The 13,524-nt window shown below is 50.3% G+C and overlaps 1 protein-coding gene across 3 annotated transcripts; it reads left to right on the top strand.

Moving 5' to 3' along the window:
• Window positions 1-352: 352 nt before the first annotated feature.
• On the top strand, window positions 353-11,725 carry Foxa1 (forkhead box A1). 3 transcript variants are annotated; one of them, XM_070026882.1, is made up of 3 exons: window positions 353-804; window positions 3,243-4,557; window positions 11,425-11,725. In XM_070026882.1, exons 1-3 carry the CDS (start codon window positions 733-735, stop codon window positions 11,610-11,612), a joined length of 1,575 nt encoding a protein of 524 aa, XP_069882983.1. In that variant the 5' UTR covers window positions 353-732; the 3' UTR covers window positions 11,613-11,725. The 3 variants fall into 3 exon arrangements, with proteins under 3 accessions (XP_069882983.1, XP_069882986.1, XP_069882992.1); XM_070026885.1 differs by lacking the exon at window positions 11,425-11,725 and adding an exon at window positions 10,919-11,416; XM_070026891.1 differs by lacking the exon at window positions 11,425-11,725 and having other exon boundaries at window positions 3,243-5,972.
• Window positions 11,726-13,524: the final 1,799 nt, after the last annotated feature.

The raw sequence follows: 13,524 nt of genomic DNA, 5'->3' as shown, positions 1-13,524 counted from the left end.
AGCCCGTCCGCCGGCCCCGCCTCGTTTCCTTTTCTTTCTTTTTTTTTTTTTTCCTTTTCCAAAGGGGGTTACACACACACACACACACACACACACGCCCCGTTTCCCTCTTTCCCTAGCCTCTGGGCTTAAACCAATTACACCGCTTTGCAAACAAAGTGAGGGCCAGGTTTGGGGGGGAGGGGCGCGGCGGGAGGGGCGCGGGGGGCGCGCGCGGCGGCGGCGGCGGCGGCGGCGGCGTGGCAGGGCGGGAGGCGCGGCGGCTGGACTGGCGGGCGGCCGCCTCGCAGGTGCACCTCGGGCTTTGTAGGTGCGAGCGTCTTTGTGAGGCGGACAAATGGGGAGAGGACGAGGAGGTGGGCACTCGAGCGACGTAAGATCCACATCAGCTCAACTGCACTCGCCTCTCAGAGGCCGCCCGCTCACTTCCCGCGGAGGCGCTCCCGGGCGCCGCGCTCCGCGGCTGCCGCCCGTCCCCGTCCCCCCCCCCCTCCCCTCCACCACCACCACCACCACCACCACCCGGCGCTGCCCCCGCCCGCCGCGCCGCCGCGCACGCCGCGCCCCGCAGCGCCCCGCTTCCTCTTCGCTGGCAGGGCTGGCCTCGGGCCGGCGCGGGCGCTCGGGTGACCGCAGCCGCTCGCCTCCCCTCCCCCGCCCCGCCCGGCGCTGAGAGGTCGCCCGTCGCTTCGCCCAGGGCTTGATGGTTGCAGCGGACCGGGTGGCTCCAGGATGTTAGGGGCTGTGAAGATGGAAGGGCATGAGAGCAGCGACTGGAATAGCTACTACGCGGACACGCAGGAGGTGAGAGGCGGGGAGCCGATGGGGGCGTCCCCGGAGCGCGCGTGTGTGTGTTGGGGGGCAGATCGGCGTGAGATGTGTGCAGGGCAAAGCAGGGTGGCGGGCGGGTTCTGGGGTGCCTCTTGGGTGGCATGGCCGATCGCCCGCCCAGGGTGGCCCCTTCTGGGTCTTGGGGCCCCAGAGCACCCGGCTGCTCGCCGGGTCCAGGAGCTTGCAGCGGGCGAGAGTTTTAGGAAAGTGCCGCGGGCTTTGGAAACACGGGGAATGGGAAGCGCTTGCTTCTGCCCTGCGGAGAGCGGGAGCTGGAGTCAGCCCGGGAGTCGCGGGCGGGCGGGCGGGCGGGCGGGCGCTGGCAGGAGTTGGGAGCAACTCTGAGAAAGCCAGAACTCGCCTTCAGGGCGACTTCTTCTTCCCTCCCCTCTTCCTTCGCGTCTGTCCGACGGTAAAAGCGCTCTGCCGCTAAAGTTGGGCTTCGGGAGAATGAAACGATTCCTAAATTTTTTTTTTTTATCAAACTTGTTCTTCAAAAGCCCTGTTTGCAGAAAAGTGAGCTCGTTCTTCCGTAGAACCGCTGGGTGGCGCTGGTGTGAGCCGAATCCCGCCTCCCCCCCCCCACCCCCCACCCCACCCCAGAACTCGGGACGAAGAACCTGTTTCTCTTCATTGTCCCCTTGGTGGCATGTTCAGGGGGGTTATTTTACAATGTGCACAAAAGGATTGCTAGGATAACCAGGTACAGGCAGGACCAATACCGTTTAAAAGCATTTTCCCCTTGGAAACAGCTGGTTATTACCCCCTAACGTTTAATATACCGTTATCGAAAACGCTTATGAAAACAGCCTTGGGTAATCTGAGGAAGAGAGAAAGAAAATAAATCCAAAAGTTTTTTTTTAAAAAAACCTTAAGACCTGGGCAGAAAATATTAAATCAGGAAATACTCGATTTATATATTCACAGAAGTATTTCTTGAATTTATTTGCTTTAGTAATATCTTGCAGGGTGCTCCTAATTTGCTCACCTCTAATGTTTTCAAATGCAGTCCTTTTTTTGCTGAAAAACACAAATTTAAAGACATCAAAATTCTCTACTGAATTATCAGACACCCAGTTTTCAGTATTTCTGGGCTCCATAATTTGAAAATGCTTAGAGAGTTCCCAGTTCGCAACTGATGAGAGTTTCATCGCCAATGATTTTTTTAAAAAGAAAAAAAATAGGAGCTCTTCCAGAGGTTTAATTCTGATACCGTCATCTCGACCCAACAGCTAGTTAAGACCCCTATGGAAAGAGCTTTCTTACATCTTAAAGCCGGGAATTAGGAAGTATAAAGAATAGCATTAAGAGAAAGTCAGAAGAATTTTTTTTGGCATTTTAAATTATTCCAAACTACTCATGTCGTTTCAAAGCTCAGGCTTTGAAATACAGTACAAGGTATTAGTATGTGGGAAGAAACACAGATGATTATTTCAACAAGTTGTCTCAGCACAAAATTTCCAAGAGTAAGGGGATCAGAAATAGGTTAACAAGCTGCAAGTTTTTCAATGGATGCGTGAAGATCTATGTAAAGTCATGTTAACATTGTGTGTGTGTGGTGTGTTGATATCATGATGCATCGCTCCCAGTCCCTTCGGTTGTAAAAATTGTTTTTAAGTTTTAAATATTGCAGTCGCTGCAGTAGGTGAAAAGCGCTCCTTCTAAATTGTAATAAACAACCAGAAAGAAAAAAGAAACCCACGTTGTTTAGCAATAAAGCCAGCTGTTGGGTAACTTGGGAAGGGGAGGGGACGGTGCAGCCATAAATGATTTCCTCTATCAAAGAGAGTTTCATTAACAGCCACCCAGCACAACTGAAACTGCGGTATGGCCGGCGGTCTGCCAGCCTAGGGTGGGCAAGGTGGGCGCAGAGCTGGTGCCCCGCGTGGCTTCCTGCCGTGAGGAAGCGCCCTGGGAGCCCTGGCACCCTGGGGGCGAAGTGAGGAGGGCCAGGGTGAGAGAATCATTCCATTTTCCGGGTTGTAGAAACCATTTGCCCCAAAGGCGTTTTGCCAAGACAGCTGTAGGATAGAGGCTAGAGGCGTGGGGCACGGCTTGGCGTGGACGCAGGAGATGAAGGGGCCCTGGACGCCAGCCCCTAAGCCTGGCGTGTAAGGCGATTACACATCTTCCTGGGGACAATATTTTGTGTGAGCGCTTGTCTTTCATGCCTGCCGCGTTAGGATTTTCCCCCTGCCGTGCAAGACATCTTTGCTTGGGCTTGGAAGGGCGCCTAACAATGTGGCCTGGGTGTGTGTGTGTGTGTGTGTGTGTGGTGGGGAGGGGGGCGTCCCCGTGCCTTGCACAAACGCCAACCGCTCGCTGGGGGTGAGGGTTAGCCCCAGCCTCTGGCACCCACCACTAACCCCGCCCTTCGGGGCCCCCTTTCTCTCTCTCTGCCCGGGTTCCAGGCCTACTCCTCCGTCCAGGTCAGCAACATGAACTCGGGCCTGGGCTCCATGAACTCCATGAACACCTACATGACCATGAACACCATGACCACGAGTGGCAACATGACGCCGGCTTCCTTCAACATGTCTTACGCTAACCCGGGCCTGGGAGCCGGCCTGAGCCCCGGCGCTGTGTCCGGTATGCCAGGGGGCTCGGCAGGCGCCATGAACAGCATGACGGCGGCGGGCGTCACCGCCATGGGTACGGCGCTGAGCCCGGGCGGCATGGGGGCCATGGGCGCCCAGCCGGCCGCTTCCATGAACGGCCTGGGCCCTTACGCGGCGGCCATGAACCCGTGCATGAGCCCCATGGCGTACGCGCCGTCCAACCTGGGTCGCAGCCGAGCGGGCAGCGGCGGCGACGCCAAGACCTTCAAGCGCAGCTACCCGCACGCCAAGCCGCCCTACTCGTACATCTCGCTCATCACCATGGCCATCCAGCAGGCGCCCAGCAAGATGCTGACGCTGAGCGAGATCTACCAGTGGATCATGGATCTCTTCCCCTACTACCGTCAGAACCAGCAGCGCTGGCAGAACTCCATCCGCCACTCGCTGTCTTTCAACGACTGCTTCGTCAAGGTGGCGCGCTCGCCGGACAAGCCGGGCAAGGGCTCCTACTGGACGCTGCACCCGGACTCGGGCAACATGTTCGAGAACGGCTGCTACCTGCGCCGTCAAAAGCGCTTCAAGTGCGAGAAGCAGCCCGGAGCTGGGGGCGCTGGTGGTGGCGGTGGTGGCGGCGGCGGCGGCGGCTCCAAGGGAGGCCCCGAAAGCCGCAAGGACCCCTCCGGCGCGGGGAACCCCGGCGCCGACTCACCCCTCCACCGGGGCGTGCACGCGAAGGCTGGCCAGCTAGAGGGCGCGCCGGCCGCGGGGCCCGCCGCCAGCCCCCAGACTCTGGACCACAGCGGGGCCACGGCGACAGGGGGCGCCGCGGAGTTGAAGACTCCAGCCTCCTCTGCGCCCCCCATCAGCTCCGGGCCCGGGGCGCTGGCCTCTGTGCCCCCCTCCCATCCGGCGCACGGGCTGGCCCCCCATGAGTCGCAGCTGCACCTGAAAGGGGATCCCCACTACTCTTTCAACCATCCCTTCTCCATCAACAACCTCATGTCCTCTTCGGAGCAGCAGCACAAGCTGGACTTCAAGGCTTACGAGCAGGCTCTGCAGTACTCTCCCTACGGCGCCGCCTTGCCCGCCAGCCTTCCTCTAGGCAGCGCCTCGGTGGCCAGTAGGAGCCCCATCGAGCCCTCAGCCCTGGAACCGGCCTACTACCAAGGTGTGTATTCCAGACCTGTCCTAAACACTTCCTAGCTCCCGGGACTGGGGTTTTGTCTGCATGGCCATGCTGGTAGCAAGAGAGAATGAAAAACAAACACTCTTCAACAAACAAAACCACATGTACCAAACCAACAGCATAATCAAATCCCAACTATTTTTTATTTTCCGTGCACAACCCCCCTCCCCAGGGAAAGGACTGTTACTTTATTATTGTATTCAAAACTCTTTATGTATATTATTGCAAAGACCACACCAACCCCACCAATTTTTTTTCCTGCAGAGTTTAATGATCCACAACTGTATATATATATAATCCCTCCTTTGCCTTTTTCCCTCTCTCCCCTCTTTCCCCCGCAGACACATTCTAGTCTTTGCAGGGTTTATTTAAAAAGAAAGAAACATGGTCAAGTTTGTAAAATATTTGTTTGTGCTTCCCCCACCCCTCCTTACCTGACCCCTTCATGCAAGTTTACAGGTAGGTCTGTGGCAATATTCTTAATCTTAAGAATTGAAATGGTGAAGAAAAAAGTACTCACTAGGGGCTCTTGAAAGTACTGAAAGACAGTGCTGCAGTTAGGCAGTGAGATGTAAACAGACTACTACAAATGGCATGGCACAGCCATTTGTTTCTCCAGCTTCCATTTCTGGTTCAGATAGCAGGTGTCTTTAAATGAAATGCACATATATTGTCCATGGACTTACTCATGCAAAGATCTGTAAACATTCTCCATACTTTGAGTAACATATAGAGGTAATAGGTAAGTGATACGCATACTACATTTTCAAGAGTTGCCTGACCAAGGAGTTACAAGACCCCCTCCCTCTGTCCTCTCTACTCACTTGGCCCTGGGAACCAATTCTCAGGAATTGCCTGCTCAAGAACTCTGCTCTCATTCCATGGAGCACCATGGTCATGTCAATCTAAGGTCATATGTATAAAATTAGCTTCTGTGTATGTATTACCACTTAAATGATTTTTTTTCTCAGAAACAAAAGAGGAATGTCATAACATTGAGGAGAGAGAAGTTATAGGAAACTGTATTTCAGAATTGGGTGTACGGTTCCAAAATCCTATTGGTTGTGGCCATTTTAATTATCACCCTCACTATCCTAGGCCTGTTTCATCCAGTGTTAATGCACTTTCCACAGTTGGACATGGTGTTAGTGTAGCCAAAGGGGTCCCATTATTATTCCTCTTTGCTTTCTCAATGTTAATTTATTGCATGGTTTATTCTTTTTTCTTTACAGCTGAAATTGCTTTGAATGATGGTTCAAATTTGAAATTAAAATGTTAATTTTTATCAACGTGATTGTAATTAAGATATTTTGATCTCAATAACGAAAATAATATGAGATTTTAAGCCGTGGAGTATGTTCCTGATCATTTGCAGTTAAGGACTTTAAATAAATCAAATGTTAACAAAAAGGATTTCTGTTACTTTGCTTCACTTAATCAAATCCAAAATGGACCTTCTGAATATGATAGTTTTCAAATTCTGGAATTTCATGTCAGTGACAAACAGAAAAATAATCGAAAACAATAGTTTGCGTCTGAGATTTAAATGAACACATAGCTAATAAAATGCATCAAAATTCAAGTGGGTAGAAAAAAACTGACAGCATTCCAAATATTGGGACTTTAAAAATTCTTTATTTCCAGTAGCGTTTATTTCAGTATTTTTTGTTATGTATGGCCATAAAGCTTCTGTGTCACATTTGAGCTTTTTCCACTATGAAATCAAATAGCCGTAGTTTCCTCCTTCTCCAATGTATTATTTCTTTTTATTTATTTCTTTTTATCTGAGTACTCAAGTGAGAACGAAATACCAGTTCTGGTGATAAAATTAAGTTATCTCCAACAGAGACTGGGTGCCCTTATTAAAAGAGAAGGAAAATGCTGTAGCACCGTACTGGTAGCTTAGGTTGAGATGAGAGGGAGTTAATTCATTCCTGAAGGGAAAGCTTTGTGTCACTGGGACATTTTCAGAGTAGCTGCTACTTTGCATTTCGTGAGGATATTTTGAAAAATATCGTTTCTAAAAATTCTGTCCCTAAGAATTTAAGGCTGATGATTTGTTTGCTTTGCAAGAAGCTTTGAAATGCAACTTCACACCCCATAGTTGCTTGGGATCACAAAATCATTAATCTGCTTTGATAGTAGGCTCACTTTCCAGTCCACCTATTTCTTTGTAAGTCTTGTTGAGATTGACATCAACAATAACAACGCCAGCCAAAGCAGAGGCTGCCCTGCCCGAGCCCCTGTGTATGGACTCCATCCTCTGCAGGGCTTGAACTTGGACAGCTTTTACTTTGATCGCCCCACTCCACATTGCGGACAAGATAAAAAGAGCTGTGCGAGTCGCTTAATTATCGCGTAATTGCTTCCCCAGATGAGAGAAGGGTGCCACGTAGCACTTGAGAAAAATCCAGAAATCCCAGCTCTGCTCTCTTCAACTAATGAAAGAAGGTGTATGTGGGGGGGTGGGGGGGGAGAGCAATTGCTGGTTTGAGTAATTTCAAAACTTAATTTGGAGGCCTCGGGAGGCGATTAAAATCCCAAAAAGAGGAAAAAGCTTTCCATCTCAACAGTTATATGGCAGGTAAACAAACGTTGGCAGATTTGAATTCCAAATGTAATATAAATGCATGAGCTTGGGCCTCGGTATTTTTGCTGGTCCCTCGAATCTACAGCGTCTGATTTGGGTGCTGCCCCTTCGTGAGGTTCCCTTTCTCCTCCTTTTAACATATTAGCAATATCAGGGTCCTGCTTCACCCCTGCAAGTTCTAGTGGGCTCTTCTTGCTCTTTTGCTAGAGAGGTTTCTCCTTTGGGATGGGGGGGGGGTGCAAATAGAAGGTTGCTGCTGCAGGCGATGAGTCTTGGGCTTCCGGCCCGTCGTGGGGAGCGGGTTTTCCTTTGGGCAGAGGTGCGGAGGGCCCACTTTCTGCACCGCTGGCTTTTCACAGACCGGCCACCTCCAGGCGACCTGGTCGGCTGCCCGCACTGTAGTGATGCCCTCCGGTTTGCGGTAGGGGCGGAGGGGGGGGGAGGGAGGAGGGGAGTCTGGACAGCTGGTTGCCTGGGCCGAAGGGACCGAGCAGGACTGCAAGCATCTCGAGATGACAAGTGCAGTTAGTTGTTCATTGTTTGGGCATTTTCCCCTCCCGGCGAATAAATCTTCTGTTGAGCCGGAGACGTAAAAGTCAACAAAGAAGGCCGGGCGCCTCGTTACCGTCCCGCTGCCCCGGCGGCCTGCGCGGTCACCGCGGCTCCCGCTGCGTAATCCCCGCCGCGGAAACCCGGACACACAAACGCCCGGACGCGCGGGCTGGGGCGCCGCGCCCGGGGCCAGGAGGAAAACAGCTGTGGTTTGGAAGGAGTGCGGGGACCCTCCCCGACACGACCCCAGTCCGCTTCCACCCCCCCCCCCCACCTCCTACCCTCTCGCCGCGGCGTCCCCTCTGCTCTTCACTTCGGATGCTCCCGAGGAAGGAGGCCCGGAAAGGGGATGCTCAGGGCTCGGCCGCCGCGCCTCCCCCACCCCCAGGCTAGTTAGGAATTTCGCCCGAAGTGGGGGAAGGGTGTGAAGAAGGGGAGGGAAGCAGAAACTTTTCCCCAAGAGCGCCGAGGACCGCAGGCCGGGCCCCGGGAGCCGCTGACCGCGCCACCGAGCGAGCGAGCACACACTTAGAAAAAGAGCCAAAGGTTTTGCCCGGGGAGTCCAGCGCAGGCGAGGGAAGCTGCGGTGGTTGCTGACTTTTTTTTTTTTTTAACACTGCTTAAAAAAAGAAAAGAAAAAGACAACCAAAGAGAGATAAGAATAAAAGCTCACCAATTCTATTCAGCAGACGCTAAACTCTCAAAAAGTAGAAGGCAGCTTCCGTCCGTTGTCTTCAAGATGACCAATGCTGGGTTCAAAGACACATTTTAATTTCCATTGTCCCTTGGAAATCCCTGGTCTAGCAGAATAAATTGGGCAGAGTTACGGGGACGAAAACAAAGTTCTATTAAAGTTTTTAACTGCTGTTTTCATTTTCAAAAAATGGCATACCTGACGTCACTGTTGAGCAGAAACTCGTTTTTTCTTACGAGTCTAACGTTTGAATGAAGCCATAGCAGCAAATATTTTCCAGATTGGTAAAAAAAAAAATTGAAACCTTGTTGTTTTGGCATTTTAAACATTGATCTCAGTTCCATGAGAATGCTTATTAAAATTTCTTTTTAAAATCCCTGCCACAATCAATAGAAATTCCTTTTATTGAAGACCAAAGTAGGAGACCTGTAGCCCAAATTAATTAACCTTTCCTCAAGATCAATTGGTTTTCTGTTGATTTAGCAGTAATATTGTAGAACATTTATCTATAATGTATTTTAATGTGATACCTTCATATGTTAAGAGGAAAATAACCCGTTGAAAAGTAAAATTGCTTAAAATATTTCATGGACATGATTACATTTGTAAAAAGAAAGTGTGCCTTTAACATTAAATACCAATTTTGAGTTGTGGTAAAATGTGCTTTGCAACTAAACTCAGTTAAGAGAATACTTCCTCTCTAAGTGATAATTATGATCAGCAAGGTGATTATTTCAATCTACCTTGAGGTAAATTGATAATCAAGTCACTCTGAAATTTATAAATAAATATTCCCCAAACTTAATCATTGACAACAATAGATACTCAAAATAATACGAATGTAAGAAAATAAAATAACTTGGATTTCTTTTTTTATCATATCCTGTTTAGACACACAATCCATTTGGAAAGATAGGTTTTTCAAAGAGTCCCATAAGCAAATTTTATTTTCTATCTATGGAAGCTATTTAATGTATCCAAATAACATTTAACAACAGATTACTTTAAATCTTCTGGGTCTTTTTCTTCCAAATAGATAAGTTTGGAGTCATAATGGCTCCACTGGCGTTTCTCTCTCCAGCTCTCAGCCCAGTTCATTGAACTTTGCACAGCTGGGACTACAGCCCTCACCTTTCCCCGCCCCCACCTCCTCTTCCCTTCTCTGCAGCCCTGCTTCTAGCCAGCAATATGGAACTGGAGAATACCCAAGGAGTTCAATTCTAACTTGTAAAATGCCACAGTTTCCTATTACTAACATTTTTTCAACCCGGGCAAGGGGAAATTTACTACCCTTCTTTTCCCATATAACCTCCTCCTTTCTCCAGTTATGGTAGCTGTGACCACACACTGAAAGAGGAAAGCCTAAGAGTGAGTTCTCCTCCCACAAAGATACGCAGAATTAAATTGAAGAGCTCTTTAGATGCTACCTCAGGAGATTGGGGTTCTCTATATTATAGGAAACCTATAATGTAGGCAAAATCTGAGGAGACAAGGGCTTTAATAGGACTGTGGTAGTAGAGGTGAGAGTCCAAGTGGGGAAATCAGTGGGGAAATCAAGTCCAAAAACTGGCCAGTTACGTCCAAGGACAATACTTGATTCCGAGTTTTAGTGTGAGGTTGCCTTTCTACTTCCTTCAATGCCTCTTAAAGATTAAGGACTTCTCCCTTTCAGAAACCAAGAAAAACAACCTGGAATCCCCCCTCTAAAGCCTTGCCTGGAAATAGGGAAAATGAATTGAACTGGAAATCTCCCTTAGTCTCTTTACCCCCTCTCCTCTGAAGGAGTTCATTACTCCCTTTAGGCTTGTCTAATCTTGCTCTAGGGTCCGTTCCTTTTTTTTTTCTTCCTTTCCTCACTTACACCAAGTAGTGGTTACTTTAAAACACAATTCAATGAGAAGAATGTAAAGGGGCTTTGCGGTGAGATACTCATTTATATATTTAAGGGCCCACTGGGCGCAAGGGAAGACCACTGCTGCGCTCTGGAGAGATGGTTTTCTGTGCTGGTGATGGTGGCTTGGGAACATTCTCCTAGCCCCACTTAGGAGACTCGTGCTTCCCTCCTGGAATCTGGCTGTCATTTACCAACCCAACAGCCGCTCCACCATGAACACCATCGCCCGCGCGTGTGCTCTCTTGGGCAAGGTGCAGGACGGTGCCCCAGCTCAGCCTGCAATGGGTCATGTGGTAGTGCAGAGCATTGACAAAGTTTCCTCTTCCTTTCCCTGGAGTCAGGGCCCTTCTGCCGCCAGCTTTTCTTTAGTGTTGAGCCGGGATCTTGTATTAACTGGGCGGGGAACTTGGATCCTTCGGGGAGTGTTAGGGACTGGGAATGGGAAGGGTAACCAAGGGAAGCGCATAGTTGTACTTGCTGGCCCTTGGGGCTAAAGGACTCCGAGGCGGGCCCAGGGGTAGGGGGAAGCGCATCGAAGTGTGGGACGTTTACGTTGGGGCGCAGGAAGTCAACTTAAATGTCTGCAACAAGTTTTGTTTTTGTTTTCTGAAAGGTGAGCAGGTGCTAAATCGCCATCCTAGGCTCAGATCAGTGGGGACCAGCTGGCCCGACACCTGAGCAGCAACTGGCCTGAGCTGCTACGCCCTGCAGCTTGGTAAGGGCCTCCTCCCGCCTGCCCCACGGCGGCCAGGGGTCCCGCTGCTCAGATCTCCCAAATGCCAAGTCGCCAGACGTGCTTCTCTGAGCAGTACACCTTGGGAGGGCCCATCAGCCTCGCCTAAGCCAGCCATCCATCTTCGATCTGGAGTCCCATCTTGCTCTCCTCACCTAGAGCTCTGCTTTTCCCACCTGTAATTGTCCCCAAAGTGCCGTGTGGGACCCCAGTGGGAGTCTTGAGTCTTAACTGATGAACCACTCGTGGAAGCCATGGGAGACTCAATGAAGTTGGTGGAGGAACAGCCCACCCCTGTGCCCTGGGGGTCTTCGCCACTGGGTCTTGGCCACAGGGCCTGGCGCGCGGTCCCATCCTGCCTGGCTGGGTCTCCTCCTCTCCGCCAGACGGTACCCAGGCGCCCCGAACCATATGCTGCCCGCAGGCCGCGCGGCCCGACGTGGTGCTCATTGCCGAGGCGGTTCTCAGCCCATCAAAAGCCCGGGCTTTCTTCAGCCGTATGGGCCGCGAGGTGAACAACAATGCCCCGGCCCCTTCACTTCAAAAGCGGCGATCAGGGGCAAGGCTCCCCTAGAGAATTTTTTTTTCTTCTTTGCCTTTCATTTCTAGTTAAAAAAAAAAAAAAAGACATCAGCAAGTCCAGGGCCCGGGCGAGCCTAATGCCCTTTGATGGGGATTGAATTCATTATCTCCAATAACACAATTGTGCTTGGCCAACGAAAAGAGCAAAGCAGGGCTCTTTCCCGCCGGAGGGGCCCGGCCTGGAGGGGCGGGCGGGCGAGACCCGCTCCTAGGGACCCGCACCGCGGCGCAGCCCCAGCCCGCCCGCCCCGGCTGCGGCGCCCCAGGGCTCCCGCGGCGCGGGTTGCAGGACCCGTGGCGCCGCCCGGGGAGGCTGGGCGGGAGGGGGTGGGGCGGTACTGTGGTCTGACTCATTTCTCCTTTCCCCCTTTGCCACCAGCCCAAGCCTGGGTGTTTACTCTCCTTCCCTGCCTCCAGCTGTCTGGCTGCGGGGGTGCCCCTCGCCCCTCGCCCGGCTCGCTGGGCTTCAGCACTTGCACCGCGCCGCGCCGCCCGGAGCCTTAAACCACCTGCGTCGGTAACCCGGACTCGCTTTGCATGCACCCTGTGCACTTCCCCAGCTATCGTGGAAAAAGAGAGACCCTGGAGACTGGGCCCGGTGGACTGGACACCGCCTCCGGCTTCCAGCCGCAGAGGTCCTGGTTCTGGGCGGGATGCTCGACTTCCTCCGCCACTGAGACTCAGCCCCAGACCGGCGCACGTGCCTGCTCCGGAGCCCACCGCCACCCCCTGCCCTTCAGTTGCCTGCAGCCCCAGCTACTATGCTTTCCTGAGTATAGGAAGGTTAAAATGGGCATTATCACGTGTCTCAACCTCTGTGTGTGTGTGTGTGTGTGTGTGTGTGTGTGTGTGTGTGACAGAGAGAGAGAGAGAGAGAGAGAGAGAGAGAGAGAGAGAGAGAGAGAGAGAGAGAGAGAGAGAGAGAGAGAGAGAGAGAGAGAGAGAGAGAGAGAGAGAGAGAATCAGTAAGAATCCTGATTAAAGATTTCTGTAAACATTGTTGTCTACCAGTTCTGGTCATTGCTGTGGCTCTCACACAACCCACTTTCTCCTTCACCCATACTGAGTCTTTCCTCAGTTTCACTTTAATTAGACCAAGAATAACAGTAAAACAAACAAAACATAACAAAACAAAACAAAAACAGAATTGAAGCAGATTTTAGTAATTCCTCACAACTATCCCAACCTACAAAGAATCCACTCTTCACCTTTCAGGTAACACAGATGTAATAGACATATCTTTATACATACATGCAGGTACACATTCACATAACCATGCAAATACACATGCATATATCCAATCACTCAGACATAAAGACTTAGAAGAGTATCCATAAGATTGTTCCATGTACAGGAGAGTTCACAAAGCAAGGAAGCAATCTAGCAAGTTGATGGTTTAGGGTAAACTTAGAGAAGTATTTCAGATTTAGTTAGGCATTGTTCTCATCAGGAAATGTAAAGATTTTGCTATATATTTTACTCCATACAAAGTAGAGTAACCATTACAAATTTATCTTCATAGACCTTTGAGTGTACATCTTAAATTTTAAGCCTCAGCACTAGAAGGAAGGGAGAGAAAACTAGCTTGTAGGAGAGAAAACTAGTCTATAGAAAGTAAGATTAAAGAGAAAGTTCAATTTCTTTCTTACGCCTTTTCCTTTTCCTTTTCTTCTTTTGGTCTATGTTGTTGATATTCTGAGCTCCTAATAATAAATCTATGTAACTTTTTTTTTTGCCACAGCCTAGCCTTGAACTCATGATCCTTTTACCTGAGTACTATGATTGCATGTTTCTGGATTCTTTTCTCTTTTTCTTTTCTTTTCTTTATTGGAAGTTTTAGCAAGGGTTTATTTTAGTATACCAGGATAAAGTAGGAAGAAATAGAAGGCAAGAGAAAATACTTC

Source organism: Dipodomys merriami, unplaced genomic scaffold (assembly GCF_024711535.1).
Source record: "Dipodomys merriami isolate MVZ:Mamm:240054 unplaced genomic scaffold, mDipMer1.0.p SCAF_1, whole genome shotgun sequence".
NCBI classification, from domain to species: Eukaryota; Metazoa; Chordata; class Mammalia; order Rodentia; family Heteromyidae; genus Dipodomys; species Dipodomys merriami.
This window is presented reverse-complemented; position numbering and strand designations above follow the sequence as displayed.

Bases quoted from the DNA above. Each gene is read 5' to 3' on its own strand.
- Foxa1 (XM_070026882.1), top strand. From the start codon at position 733: ATGTTAGGGGCTGTGAAGATGGAAGGGCATGAGAGCAGCGACTGGAAT. The intron at 805-3,242 runs GTGAGAGGCGGG...CCCGGGTTCCAG, and splicing joins ACTACGCGGACACGCAGGAG to GCCTACTCCTCCGTCCAGGT. The intron at 4,558-11,424 runs GTGTGTATTCCA...CCTCTCCGCCAG, and splicing joins GGAACCGGCCTACTACCAAG to ACGGTACCCAGGCGCCCCGA.